Source organism: Chenopodium album, chromosome 21 (assembly GCF_948465745.1).
Source record: "Chenopodium album chromosome 21, dcCheAlbu1.1, whole genome shotgun sequence".
NCBI classification, from domain to species: Eukaryota; Viridiplantae; Streptophyta; class Magnoliopsida; order Caryophyllales; family Amaranthaceae; genus Chenopodium; species Chenopodium album.
The window spans coordinates 1,996,331-2,017,590 of record NC_137854.1 but is presented as its reverse complement, the minus strand read 5'-3'; the positions used below and the strand labels follow the sequence as shown (position 1 = coordinate 2,017,590).

The 21,260-nt window shown below is 34.6% G+C and overlaps 2 protein-coding genes across 2 annotated transcripts; one reads left to right on the top strand and one right to left on the bottom strand.

Annotated features, from left to right (window-relative positions):
• The first annotated feature begins 11,027 nt into the window (after positions 1–11,027).
• On the top strand, positions 11,028–13,389 carry LOC145602791 (cyclin-D3-3-like). The gene is made up of 4 exons (XM_081658944.1): positions 11,028–11,658; positions 12,237–12,435; positions 12,633–12,763; positions 12,838–13,389. The coding sequence occupies exons 1-4, from the start codon at positions 11,143–11,145 to the stop codon at positions 13,063–13,065; spliced, it is 1,074 nt and encodes a 357-aa protein (XP_081515070.1). The 5' UTR covers positions 11,028–11,142; the 3' UTR covers positions 13,066–13,389.
• A 461-nt stretch (positions 13,390–13,850) lies between these two features.
• Positions 13,851–15,513, bottom strand: LOC145600129 (ADP-ribosylation factor-like). Its single transcript, XM_081656021.1, has 5 exons — positions 15,246–15,513; positions 14,841–14,920; positions 14,406–14,525; positions 14,155–14,273; positions 13,851–13,941 (listed from the first exon to the last, which is right to left on the bottom strand). Exons 1-5 carry the CDS (start codon positions 15,391–15,393, stop codon positions 13,851–13,853), a joined length of 558 nt encoding a protein of 185 aa, XP_081512147.1. The 5' UTR covers positions 15,394–15,513.
• Between the last annotated feature and the right edge of the window lie 5,747 nt (positions 15,514–21,260).

The window sequence follows — 21,260 nt, the reverse complement described above, 5'->3', positions numbered from 1 at the left end:
AAACTATAAAGTACGAAATACGGGGTACTCTGTAATTTGTAGTTTTAAATAGTACGACTATAGATTACGGAGTGCTCTGTAATTTCTAGTTTCAAATAGAATAATTCTGTTACTTTCATGGTCCTTTGATTGAAGCTTTTGGAATGGAATTATAGTTCATTCCATCCATATTATTGTTTGGTTAGACATTTTTAAAGTATGAAATCTCATACCAAAGGGGGTTCTAATTCCACCTCATTTTCCTAAAATCTCATACTCACCTCAACGCTTAAGAAGTTAAGATTTGCAATCTATTCTTTTAATGAAACGTATAAATCATTCCAAAACATAAATCAAATAAGTTCAAATAACTATAGGGTTTAAAATCTATACCTCCCTAGTATGAGATCTTCATACTAATCCATTCTACTTTAACGTACCAAACGGGACCTCAATCTTTCTAAGTTTTTTGAGATCTCTCGTTGATAATAATCGGTCTTTTTTTTTTTTTTTGCAAACTTATGAGTTATGATTTTATTTTTTTATAGGAAAAAAAAACCGTTATTACTTTCTCCATTTGCTTCATTTTGAAAAATTAGGTATTGCATAAAGTTCTATGAAATTTCTAAGGTCGAACCAAGTAGGGAATTTATAAAATAAAGTACTTTGTATATGTATTGGAGATATATTTAGTTATTAGTAGCGTATAAAAATATTAAAAAAAATAGTGTAACTAGGGCTGATAGGAAGGAATATATTATGAAAAAATATTTGTGCTAACATATAGTAAGATAGAGAGATACTACACAGTAAAATAGTAGTGGACCCTTACCACATAAAGAAAGACTACAATTATTTATGAAACAAACACAAAAGGAAATAAGAGGAGTTATTTTTATCACACCACTTTCTACTACCCAAGTGAATTTCAGTAAAATCATGATATTTATCCAATCACGAAGTATTAGGTGCCCAAACATCGGCCAGTCCACCTTAACCCTTCCGCAAACACTCTCTCATCTTCTTCCTCGTTTTCTCCCTCCTCTTTCAATTTTTAGCACACTTAATAATCAAAATCTTAACAATGGTGAGATTGGTATCCAATTTGCAACGTAAGATAATCCTGACTATCAATGTAAGTTCCATTGAAGATTTGAAGTCTTGTTTTTAAAAGTGGTTTCTCTATTTATATACTCCGCATAAGACTATTTCTTTTCAAAAATTTTACTTCTCATTAGCTTATTTTATTCCTCGGACAAACTTGCTTATACAATATTATTTTAATCAATTCAATTCAATCAAAATGATATATTTTTAAATTTATAAAAAAATCTAAAATGGTGTACTTGAACAAAATAAAACGAAAGGAGTATGAATTTTTATTTTTTAATTAAGGTGTGGCCGTGTGGGGGAATAGCAAATTTTACACTAAAAAAATTGAGTTTGATTGTTTGAATGAGGACAAAGATAGATAAGATGATGAATGGCTTTGGAAAAGGAATCTAGAATGGGCCAAATGACGACCAGCTGACCAAGCGTGTCTTAAAAAGTATTATTGGCATGGGTTTGAACGTTCCCCCTTTGGACTAACCCCATCAATCTATCATCATCTTCCTTTTCTTTTGAATTTTGAATAATAAGGTTAACTTCCCATTTCATTACAAGTCTAATACAGTAATACCCACACCAACCTTCTTAATTATTTCCTCTACAAAAGTTGAATAAAAAGGAGTTTAAAGTAGATCTATATAAGAAGATGGGGTCAATCTAGATTTTTTCTATTGACTTCTTGAGGGTTAAATCTAATGTGTTTAATTTAATAAAATTATTTTCATTCTAAACAAATAATTTTGTTAGGTCTGGACAAACATAAAATTTGTTCTCTTCACCTGGCCTGTTACAAGGAAATCTAGTCTGCTTTTAATAAGGTATGATATGGTTTGATATGAATTTTCTTTAAAAGCGTGGATTATAGCCTTTAATTTTGTAATTTTTTGACCTTATTCGCCCGTAAATAACAATTGGCGAGATGTTAACCATGGTTCCTAATACCCTTCAAGAGTCCAATTGGGTCGGTAGAACCATCCAATATGCCCTTAAACGGTCATTTTACCCGTTCACAATTTGTAGTGATTTCGTAAACTCAAGCCTACCATGGACGTTTATGACAACATAAAATGATCATATATGGTTTCAAACGGCATTATATGACCTCGATATGTATCCTTTAGGGTTTCAACACTTTTCGCCACCAGGCCCCGAAACATCAAAATTCCTCAAAAAACGTGGATTATAGCCTTCAATTTTGTAATTTTTTGACCTCTTTTCGCCAAGAAATAAAAATTACCAAGATTTTTACCATGGTCCCTAATACCCTCCGGAAGTTCAATTGGGTCGGTGAAACCATTTAATATGCCCTTCAACGGTCATTTTACCCGTTCACAACTTGTAGTGATTTCATAAACTCAAGCCTACAACGTACATTTATGAAAACATATAATGATCATATATGGTTACAAATGACATTATATGACCCTGAGATATATCCCTTACGGTTTCAAGGCTTTTCGCCACGTGCTCCGAAACCTCAAAATTTCCTCAAAAAGCGTTATAGCCTTCAATTTTGTAATTTTTTGACCTTTTTTTCGCCCGTAAATAATCTTTGCCAAGATGTTTACCGTGGACTCTAATATCCTCCGAGAGTCAAATAGGGTCTTAACACTTTTCGCAACCGGACCCTAAAACCTCAAAATTTCTTAAAAAAACGTGGATTATAGCCTTCAATTTTGTAATTTTTTGACCTCTTTTCGCCAAGAAATAAAAATTACCAAGATGTTTACCATTGGTCCCTAATACCCTCTGGAAGTCCATTTGGGTTGGTGGAACCATTTAATATGCCCTTAAATGGTCTTTTTACCCGTTCGCAACTTGCATCGATTTTGTAAACTCAACCCTACCACGAACGTTTATGACAACATATAATGATCATATATGGTTTCAAAGGACATTATATGACCCCTGATATGTATCCCTTACGGTTTCAAGGCTTTTCGCCACCGTGCTCCGAAACCTCAAAATTTCCTCAAAAAGCGTGGATTCTAGCCTTCAATTTTGTAATTTTTTGACCTTTTTTCGCCCGTAAATAAAAATTGCCGAAATGTTTACCGTGGACCCTAATATTCTTCGGGAGTCAAATTGGGTCGGTGGAACCGTCCAATATACCCTTAAACGACCATTTATACTCGTTCACAACTTGTAATGATTTCGTAAACTCAAGCCTATCACGTACGTTTATGACAACATATAATGATCATATACGGTTTCAAACGACATTATATGACACCGAGATATATTCCCTAGGGTCTCAACCCTTTTCGCCACCTGACCCTAAAACTCAAAAATTTCCTAAAAAAACGTGGATTATAGTCTTCGATATTATAATTTTTTGACCTTTTTTTCGCTCGGAAATAAAAACTACTGAGAATCTTTCCATGGTCCCTAATACCCTCCAAGAGTCCAATTGGGTCGGTGGAACCATCCAATATGTCCTTAAATGGTCCTTTTACCCGTTCGCAACTTGCACCGATTTTGTAGACTCAAGCTTACCATGAACGTTTATGACAACATATAATGATCATATATGGTTTCAAACGGCATTATATGTCCCTGAGATGTATCCCTTACGGTTTCAAGGCTTTTCGCCACCGTACTCCGAATCCTCAAAATTTCCTCAAAAAGCGTGGATTATAGCTTTTAATTTTGTAATTTTTTGACCTTTTTTCGCCCGTAAATAAAAATTGTCGAGATGTTTATTATGGACCCTAATATCCTTTGGGAGTCAAATTGGGTCCGTGGAACCGTCCAATATGCCCTTAAACGGCCATTTATACCCGTTCACAACTTGTAGTGATTTCGTAAACTCAAGCCTATCACGTACGTTTATGACAACATATAATGATCATATATGGTTTTAAACGGCATTATATGACACCGAGATATATTCCCTAGGGTCTCAACACTTTTCGCAACCGGACCCTAAAACCTCAAAATTTCTTAAAAAAGCGTGGATTATAACCTTCAATATTGTAATTTTTTACCTTTTTTTGCCTGAAAATAAAATATATTGAGAAGCTTACCAAGGTCTCTAATACCCTCCAAGAGTCCAATTGGGTCGGTGGAACCATCCAATATGCTCTTAAATGGTCATTTTACCCATTCGCAACTTGCATCGATTTTGTAAACTCAAGCCTACCACAGACGTTTAAGACAATATATGATGATCATAAATGGTTTCAAACGACATTATATCACCTCGAGATGTACCATTAGGGATCTCAAGGCTTTTCGCCACTGGGCCTCGAAGTCTCAAAATTTCATGAAAAAGCGCGGATTATAGCCTACAATTTTGTTATTTATTGACCTTTTTTCGCCCGGAAATAAAAATTGTCGAGATGTTTACCACGGTCCCTAATAACCTCCGGGAGTCTAATTGGGTCGATGGAACCATCCAATATGCCCTAAACGGTCATTTTACCCGTTCACAACTTGTAGTGATTTTATAATTAAACTCAAGCCTACCACGGACGTTTATGACAACATATAATGATCATGTATGGTTTCAAACGACATTATATGACACCGAGATATATCCCCTAGGGTCTCAACACTTTGCCCCACCGGGCCCTGAAATCTCAAAATTTCCTCAAAAAGTGTGGATTAGCCTATGATGTTGTAATTTTTTAACCTTTTTTTGCCCGGAAATAAAAATTGTCGAGATATTTATCATGGTCCCTAATACCCTCTGGGAGTCCAATTAGGTCGATGGAACCATCTAATATGTCCTGAAACGGTCATTTTACCCGTTCGCAACTTGCTTTGATTTCGTAAACTCAAGCCTACCACAAGCGTTCATGACAACATATAATGATCATATATGGTTTCAAACGGCATTATATGACTCCGAGATGTATTCCTTAGGATCTCAAGGCTTTTCGCTACCGGACCCCTAAACCTCAAAATTTCCTCAAAAAGCTTGGATTGTAGCATTCAATTTTGTAATTTTTTTTAACCTTTTTTCGCCTAGAAATAAAATTTGCTGAGATGTTTACCATGGTCCTTAATACCTTTCGGGTGTCCAATTAGGTCGGTGGAACCATCCAATATGCTCTTAAACGGTCATTTTACCCGTTCACAACTTGCATTGATTTCGTAAACTCAAGCCTACCACGTACGTTTATGACAACATATAATGATCGTATATGGTTTCAAACGGCATTATATGACCCCGAGATATATCCCCTAGACTCTCAACACTTTTTGCCACCGGGCCCCGAATGTCAAAATTTCCTTAAAAAGTTTGGATTAAAGCTAGAACTGTCAAAAACTTACCCGACTCGAGAACCCGACTTAACGAAAAAAGATCTGAACCCAGCGCGCCTGTACTCGAACAATGGGGTGAAACTAGTGACCTGTAACATGACTTGAACCTAACCTGATCTTAACCGAAAATTCATTTGATCCAATACTTTATGACCTGAACCCGAACCTTCCCCCGACTTGATATTAGCCGTCAACCGATTTAATCCGACCCGAAAACAATCCGAACCTGAACTAGTACCCGACCCAATTAAAACATGAACCTGAGTTTTGGAAGGTTTATTAAAATTTTATATACATTTTATTCAGCTTTTATACTAGTATAATTCTGTAAACCCTCAATTCGATTTGATAAAATCTTTTGTTCAGCTTATAAAACTTTTGCTCTCTATTACTCGTATATAGGTTTAATAAAATCTTGATGATGCTTGATCAAATTATGAAAGGCATAATTATATAGTTCAACTTGGCCACATCGATATTTATTAGAACTGAACTTGAATCAGAATCTGACTCAATATTAACTCGAACCCAATTGTACCATCTTGTTAACCCATCCAAACCCGACTCAACACAACCCAAACCTGAAATTGATTTTGATCTGATTTAATCTCGACTTGAACCCGACCTATATCCGAAAAGGTGAATGACCCGTTATAACTTGAACTGTAATTGACCCAACCTGAACTTAAACCTGATCTGAATCTAGATTGACCCGATATAACCTGATCCTAATTTAACTCGAAACCTAATTTGACCCGACCCAAACCCGACTTGAATATCCGAATTGACAGCTCTGGAAGTGTAGATGTAATGAACTGCTTTTGTAAGAGGTTATTAAATTGTATTTGACGTTGGTTTTAAGGATCCATTAAAAAAATATGTATATAAGACCATTTCCTATATACGAAGTACTCCGTATAAGTCTTCAAAAAAAAAAAAAAAAAGTACTCCGTATAATGCCAATGAATGAATAAATATACCCTTTTTATTTTTATATGGACACCTATATATACTTCGTATAAAACTTTATGAACCCATCACTTTCAAAAGGAAATTTGTTTGATTTACAAGTGATTAACAAATAAATCCGGGTTTGGATGTCGATTTTGTTTCTAACTGTACGCTAACTCTTCAATGATTGTCTATAGATATTTTTTGACAAAATACTACTCCACAATTATTGACTTAATTATGTTCCACAAGTTTAATCAACAACTCATCACATAATCAATACACTAATTAATCAAGTTTTGCAATAATACGTCGTACAGGACACACCTATTAGCTACGTATTCAGCCACTTAACTGCAATTATCCAAAAATCAATTATGAGGTCATTGAATTCAAAACTAAAATGACAACTCCCTCCTTTTTTTTTTAAGAGTGGCCTTAATCAATCCATTTGTAAGTGCATATTAGTATGGGAAAATAAATAATCGATAACATGGAATATAAAAAAACCCAAATGAGTGTAAAATCAATGAGGATGGAACACAATATAATTCTGACCCAAGTTGAATGAACGTTGCATACTATTGCAGATTATATAAAGTAATACAAAAAATAAAAAATAAAAAAAAAAAAAAAAAAAAAAAAAAAAAAATAGTAACCCACCAAATCGACAATGATAAATTACTAATTGTCTAATATTCATTAAGACAAACTCCTTCTTAAGAAGTACACCTGCTGAAGGATAAAAGGTTTCTTTATTTATTTATTTGTTTATTTTTTGACATTGGGATAAAAGATTAAAAGGTAATTTATGAGTTCATCCTATATTATCACTAATAAAATCAATTTCATATTATCGTAAAATTTCTTCAAAAAAGAAATATTTTAAAAAAGTTTGATATTACTTTTAATGCCTTTTTCAATTAGTATAATTTCAAGATATCCCAAATAGTGACTTTTAAAATCAACTGTTAGGAATGAACTTATCATTTATATTCTTAAACAGAAAATATTGCATGCACGCATTTGAGAGTGATAGAGTATAAAACATATTCCTGGGCCTCAACCATCAGCTTAAGCTTTTGGTTGAGATGGTCCTCTAACATGGTATTAGAGCCCGTTGGGCTAGAAGTGTGGATGCAGCATGGGCCCTCCTCATACCCTGCGCTTAATATTCCACTTGAAAGTGGGGGGTGGATGAGATTCGAACCTGTGACCTTTGTGTCACGCTGGCTCTGATACCATGTTAGTGGACCAACTCAACCAAAAGGTTAAGCTGATGGTTGAGGCCTAGGAATATGTTTTATACTCTATCAGAGAGCATTGAGAATGGTAACACGCGATACATGTAACAAAAACAAGTTTGCAAATCCTTCATTAGACACAAGATGTTGCATGCACTTTTGGAGCACTAAAATGGAGCGTTCATAAGCACATATAAGAGACATACACGAGGCACAAGTATAATCCCTCATTTAAAATTAGGAGTCACAACAAACAAGTTACAACCCTTTGCACGTGTGCATAATATTAGATCCGTTAATTGTAAACGAATGGAAAAACTACACTTATAACAGGGCATAATCATAAGAATTAAAGAATACATTACCAAACACGTAATCTAAACCTAGAGATTAAAGGAGTATAAGATAATAAGATATCATGATTGTCGTTTTTCCTGGTTAAGTTGTAACTTGTAAGGAGATCATCAAGCCCTTTAGAATTGGGCCAACTTGTGTGTTTCTAGTCACACATCGGCCCACATGCATTCTCTAGTTTTAGAGCCCAATCGGAATTTAAGCCCGGTAAAAACAAGGGCCCATTGGGAGTCTTCTAGCTTCCATAATTTTGCTTCCAGATATGTTATTTGTGACTTTGTGATATGGGATATTACTTGAGAATTAGTTGTCATATTACGGAGTATTCCGTATATTAAATTAAGGATACGTTATGAATTTAGGATGTATGATAATGCTCTCAATTATATGTGTGTTAATTCTATCATTTACTTAACAATTTCATAAATACTTTGTACAGAACATTCACGTGTTACTTTACTACTTCAAATTGAATTACCAATACTAGCTATACGTGACAGCTAATTCCAACAAATAGACTAGTATAATGGTTTAAACCTCAATGAAAATTCAATTTCCACCAATTATTTCAGTTGTCATGGACAAAGATAGATCCAAATCAGAGTAGATTCAGCACGAAGCAAAACTCATGTGCAACAAAAGGTAAGTCTTTACTCTTTAGGTGTCAGCAAAGTCACATAAATGGTACATAAAGCCAATACTAAAGTAATGTAAATGACAACAAATACAACATTGAGACTAGCTTTTGTTTTGTCTCCTAAACAAAGTATGTAGCCAAGCTTCTAGCAGTGAAAATGGAGTTACTATTATCTTGTTTGGACACAGATTATTCATCAATACTGCTGAAACCAGCTGTTTGTGTAAGAGATTTCATGTTTAAGGTTTTTTAACGTATCCTGACAACTATCGAAACGACACAAATTACTTCATTTTAAGTGAATAAATGATGCAGGGAGACCTGTTTAGGAGAAGATGCGTCCGATTGTAGTATCTAGTTATTCTAGTACTAGAACTGTGGATATAACCTCTCATTCACTTGATAGAAGTTAAATCGTACTTTGGTCAAATGTTAAACTCATATACCGAGTAATTTAGTTTTGTCATGTCTCTTATGAAGTATTTTGTACAAAAAAAAAAAAAAAAGGTAAAGTTGTAGTAATATAAAATGTTTAACTCTCTTTTCTTTCGTTAATGTGAGACACTTACATGTGTTGTTTGAAATGACTATGTCTCATGAGCCAATCTTATACAGATTATAGAGACAGAGTAAGATTATTATTTTATACGATTCTTAGTGAGTCATGTAAGGATTAAAACCACATGATATTATGAAGAATATCTCCTTGAGTCCTTGGCTAGAAAACCAATGAGATTCCATCTTAAAATCACATAACAATAAAAAATTAAGTCTCTTTAGTCTTTTAGCATTTAATTTATCTTCTTTTATCAACGTGGGACACTTATACTCCGTATGTTTTGTTTAGAAGGATTATGCTTTAACACCATGTTACAACATCGCTCGCTTTGCTTGACACATTGAAAGTGGAAAAAAAAAAACCCTTTTTGATTCCTCCCCAAACCACTGGGCCAAGGGTCAATAAATAAACAAGCTAAAGACACAAGAGAAATGTGGAGTTCTGGAAAGAAAGCAGCGACCTTTCAAGTTAGAAAATGTGTTTGGTCCCATTAAAATGTAAATAGAAGGTTATATATGAGGCAATAATGAAGAATAGATAAGCAGAAGACAGATAGATGGAAATGCAGATAGTCCTAGTACTTTCTGAGACAGTTAACCATAAGATTTATAACTGGAGAGAATGTGCCATGCAACTTTCGTGCCTTTATTCAATGTGCTTCAGTTGCACTGCCAACAAATTTCAGATTTGTACGGTGCATATTTCAAATGAAGATTACACGTACTACCTTTTTCTGCAACTCTTGTGGATAATTTGATCAAAAATCAAGTTTTTAAGGCCTCAATTATAAGGTCTAAGTTAAGCTAAAACAATGTACGTTGCTTAGTTTAGCAGACAATGTGATCAAATCTTGTTTACGTGATTTGTCCATTTATGACTCTATTTCCTTCCAAAAAAAAAAAAAAAAAACACTTTGATTTAGTTTAAGTATGAGTTATTTACTTTTAGACATGCACTATTTATTAGTTTCAATTCTTGGCTTTCACGCGGACTTTAGATCAAATTTTTTTAGATAAAATAGACTTGTAGGATTCAAAGGTGAATAACATGAATGATAATTTGAAATCATTTTAAAAAAAATTCCCATCTTGACTTGTATACTATTACACATATACAGATATACTCACATATCAACCTCAAGATAAATTTCTAAGTTAATCAATTGATGTATGCAAACTTTCATATATGTTATGTAAATCATCATAGTCTACTGTGATAAATTGAACACATTTTTTTACTTGCCAAATGGTCAACCAATTATGAATGGTAAAAACCAAAGATATGGTAAATGTCAAGTAGCCTTCTTATAAGGTCAATGGAATGTGACAAAACAATCACACAAATAATGAGTTGCATATTAGAACGGTTTAATTGTAAATTATTGGTTGTACAAATATTAATTACAAAAAGTATAATAAAAATTACTAATGTTTATGGCTAATCATTTGTCATAAGAGGTTTAGACTTTCAAATAATATGCCATCTTTCCTTTTTATTAGTCAGTGTACTGTTCACTTCCACGATTAATAATAAAACATTAAAATACTCTTAAGAGTTAGGCTTTTTACACCATTAAAGAAACAAAATTTTGATATCTTCAATTCTACAAATAGTGATATTTTGGATCTTTCTAAATTAATAAAACGGTAATTACAGAAAACAAACACATAAAATTGTACTTTTTACACCAAACTTTGAGATCAACAAGGAGTTTCTCTCTTGTCAACTCATCCTTGTAAGAAAAAATTACACAAAACAATCAATAAAAATCAACATGTAGGTCAAGAGTAAAAGCCTAAAAAGAGATAAATACACAAACAAAAGCCAAAAACAGAGGAAAAAGACAAGCTTCAAAACCCCTCAAATAAAACACTCTCACCCTTATTACTTAATTTTTCAGGGCCCCTCCTTCTCTCTCTCTCTCTCTCTCTCTCTCTACAGTTTATTACTACTAGAGTTCAAAGCAATGGATACCCTCAAATTCAATTTCATTGCTAACATAAAAGGCAATTCCCAAACTCTCAAAAACTCACCCAAAAATGACTACTTTAGAAACAGAGCAAGAACAACAACAAACCCTTTCAAAAAGCAATAATCTTCTTTTTCTTGATTGTTTGTATTGTGAAGAAAAATGTTGGGATAATGCTGAAGATGAAGAGTATAATGATCATGATAATAATGTTGAAATTGGGTTGGCAATTTTATCACCATTACATGATTCTTCTTCTTTAGTTTGGTGTGAAGATGATGAAGAACAACTAAATGCTCTGTTTTCTAAAGAAGGAAATACTCTTCTAAATGAGGGTGATTTGGGTGTTAATAAGTTGTTATTGGAAGCTAGGAGAAAGGCTTTAGAATGGATGATTAAGGTTAATCATCACCATAATTTCTCTGCAATTACTCTGGTTTTGGGTGTTAGTTATTTTGATAAGTTTATCGTGAGTTTTGGGTATCAAAAAGAGATGCCATGGATGACACATCTTGCTGCTGTTGCTTGTCTTTCTTTGGCTTCCAAGATGGAAGAAATCTATGTTCCTCTTCTTTTAGATTTCCAAGTAAGTTCTTTTTTCTTTGCCATGATTTTTGAAAGAAAGTAGTGAAAGTGCTTAAACATATTCCAAATTGCTTAACATTACATTAAGGTATTAGTCTAGTACTCTAATGTCATGTTAACAAGATAAAATGACGCGTGATTGTCTTAAATTTTATTAGGGAGACATAAATACTTTTTTTTTTTTTTTTTTTTTTTTTTTGAATAGAGGGAGACATAAATACTTAGGACTTTTGTATATATCATTCAATTTTAGTATTGTAATGTTTTTGCCATGTGCCTGTCTTATTAGTTGGAGGAAGATAGAAAGGTGAAAAACATGTTGGTAAGATGACAAACTTTTGTACAAAACTGTCACACAATTTATTAGGCTAACATGAAGTATTTTATTGTCGACTTAAACATTTTCAAGGATACTATCTCGATGTTTATTTTTAGAATTTTATTTACTACGAGTAATGTCTTACAACAAGCTATTGCTTAATAGTCTAACAAGCTATTTTTGAGAATTTTTGTTTTTGGCTGAGCATTTTTCCTTGGTACAAATTATTGTATCTTATGACTTATGTATGATTGGTGTAGGTAGAGCATGAACAGATATTTGAAGCAAAGGTTGTTCAGAGAATGGAGCTGTTAGTGCTTTCAACACTTGATTGGAAAATGAATGCTGTGACCCCACTTTCCTACTTTGGACATTTAATAAGGAAGTTCAACATAAAATCCCATTTTCATGGAAATATTTTAACCAGATGTGAAAACCTTATTGTCTCTGCCATTCTTGGTAAGCATTATGCATCATTTTTGGCAAACTAAACTCAAGTCACAGGGCAGGCCAATTCAAGACATTTTTTTATTTATATAGTTTCATAGTAAAAAGAAAGACTTAGTTTGATCAAAATTTGTGTTATTTCATTGGTATATTATAAGGACTGCTACATTATGTGTGCATAACCTTAAACGACGTTCATTTGAATGCAGATCCCAGGTTTATGTGCTATGTTCCATCCGTCTTAGCAGCAGCAAGTATGGTGAAAACCTTGAAAGAAATTGGACTATGGAGTACACTAGAATACCAATATGATGTCATGGATACCTTGAAACTTGACAAGGTTTTGCACCATCCTACTCTCTTTTTTTTTTTGGTTACTATAAATTCCCTCAATAACATTAAATTTTTTTACAGGTTAAAGTAGAAGAGTGCTACAATTTCATCCAAGAATTGTCAAGCACAGCAAACAAACGAAATCGGAATAATTCATCAGCAAAAAGGAGAAGTCCATCAAATAATGTGTTTGATGTAATCTGTAGTGAGAGTTCTAGTAACAAGGATTCACCAACAATATCTTTGATGCAACCATCTGAACCTCTACCAAAGAAATGTAGGACAATGGGTCCCCCTTGTTTTGGGTAGTTTTGCACATGTCCAAGTCCAACTACCAAACTTCACTTTCCTTGAAACTTCCATTTGTTGGACTACCTTCTTTGAGACTTGGAACTTTATCCCTACTTCAAAATTTTGTATCGCTTTTACCTAGCACTGATGTTTTTAACCATGCATATGTTTGTTGGAAACTTCTCTACAAAAAATCCTTTCTACTAAGAGTACAAGAAGTTCGTTGATACTACTAGCTTACTTGATATCCTACCATACGACGGATTGTACCAATCGAGCTGTCACTCAAAGCCGAGACAGGGCATGTTCGATATAATAGTTGGTTTCGGTTTTTGGTTTTAAGATTTTTAAAGCTGTTTGATAAACCAAAAGTAGTCACTTATAAACTCATCATTTCGACGGATCATTATAGACTGAAAGCTAACAAAACACTAACCACCAATTTATGCTTCTAATTGCAACAACTCAGAGAATATTGAATCAAAAGCAAGTTAAGGAACAAAAACCAACATAAAGATTATATTTCATTTGCAAACATTCATTCATTATTAAGCATTCTCAGCAAACTGAGGTATGAATTTAACATATATTATACACTATACATATTTGCAACAAAGCTTCACTTCTGATTTCTGAAAGGAAAGTCTGATGTCAGATATCAGAAACAATGCTCCAATGTGTAGGCAGTAGATGTTGATTGTAATTTTAAGACTGCAATTACAATCAAGGAAGACGAATAATGAGCAAGTGATTATTATTGCTATCAATAATCTAAAATAAACAATTGGAAATCGAAGAAGAACTTATCTTGCCTTGGTAGTTATGTTGCCGGTAAGCCACTCTAGACCTTCATAAAGACCTTCACCAGAGGTAGCACAAGCAGCCTGTATAAACCTGTCATATAACATATCGATACACTATTACTAACCCGTTTAACTAATTAAGGCACCAATAATGACTACGACTTCTTAATTTGTGCAACATAAACTTAGATCTGTACGAATTTTAATAATGAAAAAAAAGTTAGTTAAGTGGTCAGATGATATGGAATGGATGGAGTAAAGGAGTAATTAGCTATAGTAAGGAAAGGGTAAGAAAAAGCTATACCAGCGGCGTTGACGAAGGGAGTGGAGGCCAAGTTTATCAGTAATCTCAGCAACAGGCATTGCATTTGGAAGGTCTTGCTTGTTGGCAAAAACTAAAAGAGATGCATCCCTCAGTTCATCCTTCAGCAAAAGAATCGGCCTCAGTTAAGACAAATTGGATCACGATGTAAAAAAAGATGGGCCACAACACATAAAAGCCCAACAAAAAACTGAATTCTGGGCCCAATTAAAAATAGGGAGTTTGAAAAAGACCTCATTTAGCATCCTGTGGAGCTCATCTCTGGCTTCTGCAATTCTCTCTCGGTCATTACTGTCCACTACGTAGATAAGACCTTGGGTGTTCTGGAAGTAGTACCTCCACAAAGGTCTGATCTGTTGTCGCGTTGGTAAAAAAAAATTAAAAAAAAAAAAAATTACTTAAGGTATCGATGATTTTCTTTACATTATATATGAGTTATTCTAGCTAATTTGTTTTAATTTGATCTAACATAAACTCACTAAAACAGCTTATACTAGTAGGATGCATCAATTAGGCGAAAGCCACAAAACAATAACATAACCAGGCTACACAAAGGTGGTGTAACGTGTTCATATCAAAATGTCGTGGTTGCTTTAATGATCACCAACAATACAGTAACGCACAAATTAGAAAAAATAAATAAATTCAGGGGACTTAGGAGTTAGGACTAGTTGTTCCTTGTCTTGGCCACCAACATCCCAAACAGTGAAGCCTACATTTTTGTACTCCACAGTTTCCACATTAAACCCTGCTCAACATATACAAACGTTAAACTAAATATAAATTATATGTCACGCTTTTCAATCTCTAGAATCATAAACCATAAAAACAAGCTAATTCAACCATTAAATTTAAATTTGTCGCTAGCTAATTCAGCCATTAAATTTGAATTTGTCACTTATATGAGTTATATCAATTAAACTTAATGCAATGCTCAATCGAGTTTCAAACTGACTCTCCCACACAACCATGTTTAAGTTGGTACGCGTTCAAACTCTCTTCCTACACGAGTGAATGTACACATAGGTGACACAAAAACACCAAATTTGATCAAAAACAAAATGATCACATACCAATAGTAGGGATAGTAGTGACAACTTCACCAAGTTTGAGTTTGTAAAGGATGGTGGTTTTACCAGCAGCATCAAGACCCACCATCAAAATTCTCATTTCTTTCTTTGCAAACATCATTTTTACTAATCTCGACAGTGCTACTCCCATCTCTACTTCAACAATCTCTCAAAATTTCAAAAAACTAGGAAAAAAAATTGTACTAATTCTTTTTTTTTTTTGGGAGAAGAATCCAATACAAGAACAGATATAAAGAGAGATCGAATAAGGTTCGGCTTTAGGACGTGATCAAATTGTCAATTTGGTTCTATGCTTTTATACTATTTGCAAGCAATTTTAATCTTATTTTATTATTGACCAAGCAGAGAAAATCTTTGGTGGGGCCCTTGTTAGTATTGCATGACATGTATTAGCTTATAGTTTTACAACATACAGCCAATTACAGATTCTTAATTGTCCACGTAATCAAAGTCAAATGATTTAAGGGGTCAAAAAATAAGTTTATTAATGGACATGGAATTTTAAGATTGAACAACTCTTCTACATCCTTAACAAGGAAGTATTAGTGCAATATGTAATAAAATTTTTTCAATTGGTACAAATGATGAAATGTATCCTAATCATAAGAGAAGAATAATTTGCGTACATTCTTTACAAGTATCAATAATACACAAGTCATTAAATGTATCAAATCTAAAAGGTTCCGGCTTATATATTAAGAAGGATTTTGACCTTTTATTTTCATTTAAATTCCTTACATATCGAGATCATCTAACAATTTTCCTAAAAGATACATAACATTATTTTAGATTTATGATTTGTCCCATTTCTAAGATGGAGTTATCATAGCTAGCAATGGTTAGATTATAAATGTACAATTATAAGAAAGTGAATCATCAGATCATATAAACTGTGATACAAACATAATCTTACAAACTACATACATGAAAATTAACCTCCATTAAGCATTGCAAATGCATGTATAAAAGAAGTGAAAGGGGGGATGAGAATCGAGTTATGAATGATTAATGTGAGGGAAATAGGGAGGAAAGGGAAAGAATGAGCCCAAAATGACGTCACGTGGTAGTTGAGGGGCAAGAAGGTGGTAACTTTTGATTTTTTGAAAATAGAAGGTGGTAATTTTCAAAAAAAAAAAAATATAAGGTGGTAATTGCTAAAATGGACATAACAGAAGGCGGTAATTGTCAAATTTCCCTAATAAATACTAAGAACTTGCACTAGTGATTTTTACTTCCAGAAATGGCTTCTTTTGCAGATTGAAGAGTGTTAACAACAGCAGCGCCGGCCCCCGACAAGACATTACCACTGCTGGTGGCAGGTTTTTCTGGCTGGTGAAGCTGGTGAATCACCTCAATAAACCTTTGTTGTTCCCCTTGCCCTGCAGATTGACTTAGATCAACTGTCTCCACCACTTTCACCTCTCCTGTGTTGTGTGGCTTAGTCTGCTGGTTATTCTGTTCATAAGCCCAAAATAAATATATTAGCACTAGATCATAACCTACCAATAATCATTTTCTGTAAACCTAACATAACCGAAGAAAAGAACAATGTCATAAATAGGATTATAACGAAGATCATGCAATGCGTAACTTTACCATCCTGAATTATGAAGTTTTTGACGAGGAGAATAAACAGATAGAAGAAAGAGTGATAAAGATGTCAAAATACGATGATAAATAGTGTTTTTTTTTTTTTTTTTTTTGAGCAAATATACAGTGATTTCTTTTTAAAGCTATTTTCTGTTCTACTATTACGGGCCTTTCTTTGGAAGCTAGTTTGTAGGGGAGAATTATGGACATGTAAACATGTGGTTCATTCCCCCCCTGTTTTTATCAATATGAAATGTGCAATATCCATACTAACGTCAATATTGTTGAAGATCCCGGACGAGTATTTGTGTTATCCAGGACACACACAAATACACAACTACAGCTGTCAATTCGGGTATTTAAGTTGGGTTTGGGTTGGGTCAAATTAGGTCTCGGATTAAATCGGGATCAGGTTATATTGGGTCAATCTAGCTTCAAATCAGGTTTAGGTTCAGGTCGGGTCAATTTCAGTTCAAGTTATAACGGGTTGTTCACCTTTTCGGATATAGGTCGGGTTCAATTTCAGGTTCGGGTTCGGGTTGTGTTGAGTCGGGTTTGGATGGTTAACAAGATGATACATTCGGGTTCGGGTTAGTGTTGAGTCGGGTTTTGGTTCAAGTTCAATTCTAATAAATATCGATGTGGCCAAGTTGAACTATATAATTACGTTTTCCATAATTTGATCAAGCATCATCAAGATTTTATTAAACCTATATACGAGTAATAGAAAACAATAGGTATATAAGCTGAACAAACGATTTTATTTAATCGGATTAAGGGTTTACAAAAGTATACCAGTATATAAGCTGAATAAAAGGTATATAAAATTTCACTAAACCTTCCATGACTCGGGTTGAGGTTTTAATTTGGGTCGGGTACTAGTTCGAGTTCGGATTGATTTCGGGTCGGGCTAAATCAGTTGATGGTTAGTATAAGGTCGGGTGAAGGTTAAGGTTCAGGTCATAAATTATTGGATCAAATCGATTTTCGGTTAAGATCAGGTTAGGTTCAGGTCGAGTTACAGGTCACTAGTTTCACCCCATTGTTCGAGTATAGGCTGGGTTCAGAACATTGTTGGTTAAGATCGGGTTCTCGGGTCGGTTCAGTTTTTGACAGCTCAAGCTATAATCCACAATTTTTTAGGAAATTTTGAGGTTTCGGGGCCTGGTAGAAAAAAGTGTTGAGACCCTAGGGGATATATCTCGGGGTCATATTTAAAACCATATATGATCATTATACGTTGTCATAAACGTACGTGGTAGACTTAAGTTTACGAAATCACTGCAAGTTGTAAACGGGTAAAATAACCATTTAAGGGCATATTGGATGGTTCCACCGACCTAATTGGACACCCGGAGGGTATTAGGGACCATGATAAACAACTTGGTAATTTTTATTTCCGGGAAAAAAAAGGTCAAAAAATTACAAAATTGAAGGCTATAATCCACGCTTTTTGAGGAAATTTTGAGGTTTTGTAGCCCGGTGAAGAAAAGCCTTGGGACTCTAAGGGATACATCTCGGGGTCATATAATGCCGTTTGAAACCATATATGATCATTATATGTTGTCATAAACGTACGTGGTAGGCTTGAGTTTACGAAATCACTGTAAGGTGTGAACGGGTAAAATGATCGTTTAAGGGCATATTGGACGGTTCCACCAACCCAATAAGACTCCCGGAGGATATTAAAGACTATGGTAAAAAATCTCAGCAATTTTTATTTCCAGTCGAAAAAAGGTAAAAAAAATTAAAAAATTGAAGGGTATAATCCACGCTTTTTGATGATATTTTGAGGTTTCGGGGCCCGGTGGCGAAAAGCCTTGAGACCCTAAGGGATACATCTCGGGGTCAAATAATGTCTTTTGAAACCATATATGATCATTATATGTTGTCATAAACATCCGAGGTAGCCTTGAGTTTACGAAATCATTGCAAGTTGTGAACGGGTAAAATGACTGTTTAAGGGCATATTGGATGGTTCCACCGACCCAATTAGACTCCCGGAGGGTATTAGGGACCATAGTAAACATCTCGGCAATTTTTATTTCTGGACGAAAAAAGTCAAAAAATTACAAAATTGAAGGCTATAATTCACGCTTTTTGATGAAATTTTGAGGTTTCGGCGCCTGGTGGTGAAAATCCTTGAGTCCCTAAGAGATACATCTCGGGGTCATTTAATGTCGTTTGAAACCTTATATGATCATTATATGTTGTCATAAACGTTTGTGGTAGGCTTGAGTTTACGAAATCGGTGCAAGTTGCGAATGGGGAAAATGACCATTTCAGGACGTATTGGATGGTTCCACTGACCCAATTGGACTCCCGGAGGTTATTAGGGGCCATGGAAAACATCTCGGCAATATTTATTTCCGGGCGAAAAAAGTTCAAAAAAATACAACATTGAAGGCTATAATTTACGCTTTTTGATGAAATTTTGACGTTTCGGGGCCCGGTGGTAAGAAGCGTTGAGATCCTAAGGGATACATCCCGGGGTCATATAATGTCATTTAAAACCATATATGATCATTATATGTTGACATAAACGTCCGTGGTAGCCTTGAGTTTATGAATTCACTGTAAGTTGTGAACTGGTAAAATGACCGTTTAAGGGCATATTGAATGGTGCATCGACCCTATTGGACTCCTGGAGGGTATTTGGGACCATGGTATTCATTTTGGTAATTTTTATTTCTAGGCGAAAAAATGTCAAAAAATTACAAAATTGAAGACTATAATCTACGCTTTTTGAGGAAATTTGGAGGTTTAGGCCTTGGGGGCCTGGTGGGGAAAAGCCTTGAGACCTTAAGGGATACATCTCAGGGTCATATAATGCCATTTGGAACCATATATGATCATTATATGTTGTCATAAACGTCTGTGGTAGGCTTGAGTTTAAAAATCGGTGGAAGTTGCAAACAGGTAAAATGATCGTTAAAGGGCATACTGGGTGGTTCCACACTTCCACCGACCCAATTGAACTCCTAGAAGGTATTAGGGATCATGGTAAACATCTCGGCAATTTTTATTTCTGGGCGAAAAAATATTGAAGGCTATAATCCACACCTTTTTAGGAATTTTTAAGATTCTGGGCCCGATGGAGAGAAGTGTTGAGACCTTAAGAAATATATCTCGGTGTCATATAATGCCATTTGAAACCATATGTGATCATTATATGTTGTCATAAACGTACGTGATAGCCTTGAGTTTACGAAACCACTGCAAGTTGTGAACGGGTAAAATGACTATTAAAGGGCATATAGGACGGTTTCGCCGACCCAATTGGATTCCTGGAGGATATTAAGGGCCATGGTAAACATCTCAACAACTTTTATTTCTGGCGAAAAAGGTCAAAAAATTACAAAATTTGAAGGCCCGATGGCGAAAAGTGTTGAGACCCATGGAGATATATCTCGGGGTCATGTACTGCTGTTTGAAACCATATTTGATCATTATATGTTGTCATAAACGTATGTGATAGGCTTGAGTTTACAAAATCGCTGCAAGTTTTGAACGGGTAAAACGTACGTATTGGATGGTTCCACTGACCCAATTGGACTCTCGGAGGGTATTAGGGACCATGGTATAAAACTTGGTAATTTTTATTTCTGAGCGAAAAAGGTCAAAAAATTACAAAATTGAATGAAGGCTATAATCCAGTTTTTTAAGGAAAGTTTGTGGTTTAGGGGCTCGGTGGAGAAAATCATTGAGACTTTAAGGGATACATCTCAGGGTCATATTATGCCGTGTTAAACCATATATGATCATTATATGTTGTCATATACGTACGTGGTAGACTTGAGTTTACGAAATCACTACAAGTTGTGAACGGGTAAAATGACCGTTTAAGGGCATATTTGATGGTTCCACCGACCCAGTTGGACTCCCGGAGTGTTTTGGGGACCATGGTAAAAATCTCGTTAATTTTTTTTTTCCCAGGTGAAAAAGGGTCAAAAATTACAAAATTGTAAGCTATAATCCACGCTTTTTGAGGAAATCTTGAGGTTTCAGGGCCTGGTGGCGAAAAGTGCAAAATTGAAGGCTATAATTCACTCTATTGTTCGAGTACAGGCTGGGTTTAGATCATTGTCGGTTAAGATTGAGTCTTCGAGTCGGGTCAGTTTTTGACGGCTTTAGGGTCTCTACACTTTTCGCCACCTGGCCCTAAAACCTCAAAATTTCCTCAAAAATTGTTGATTATATAGCCTTCAATTTTGTAATTTTTTGACCTTTTTTTGCATGGTAATAACAATTGCCGAGATGTTTAGTATGGTCCCTAATACCCTCCTTGAGTTTAATCGGGTAGGTGGAACCATCCAATTTGCCTTTAAGTGGTCATTTTACTTGTTTTCGTACATGGCTCTTGTATTGGCTATAAGCTCTCACCGGGCCTTTACGTTGCCGGATAAT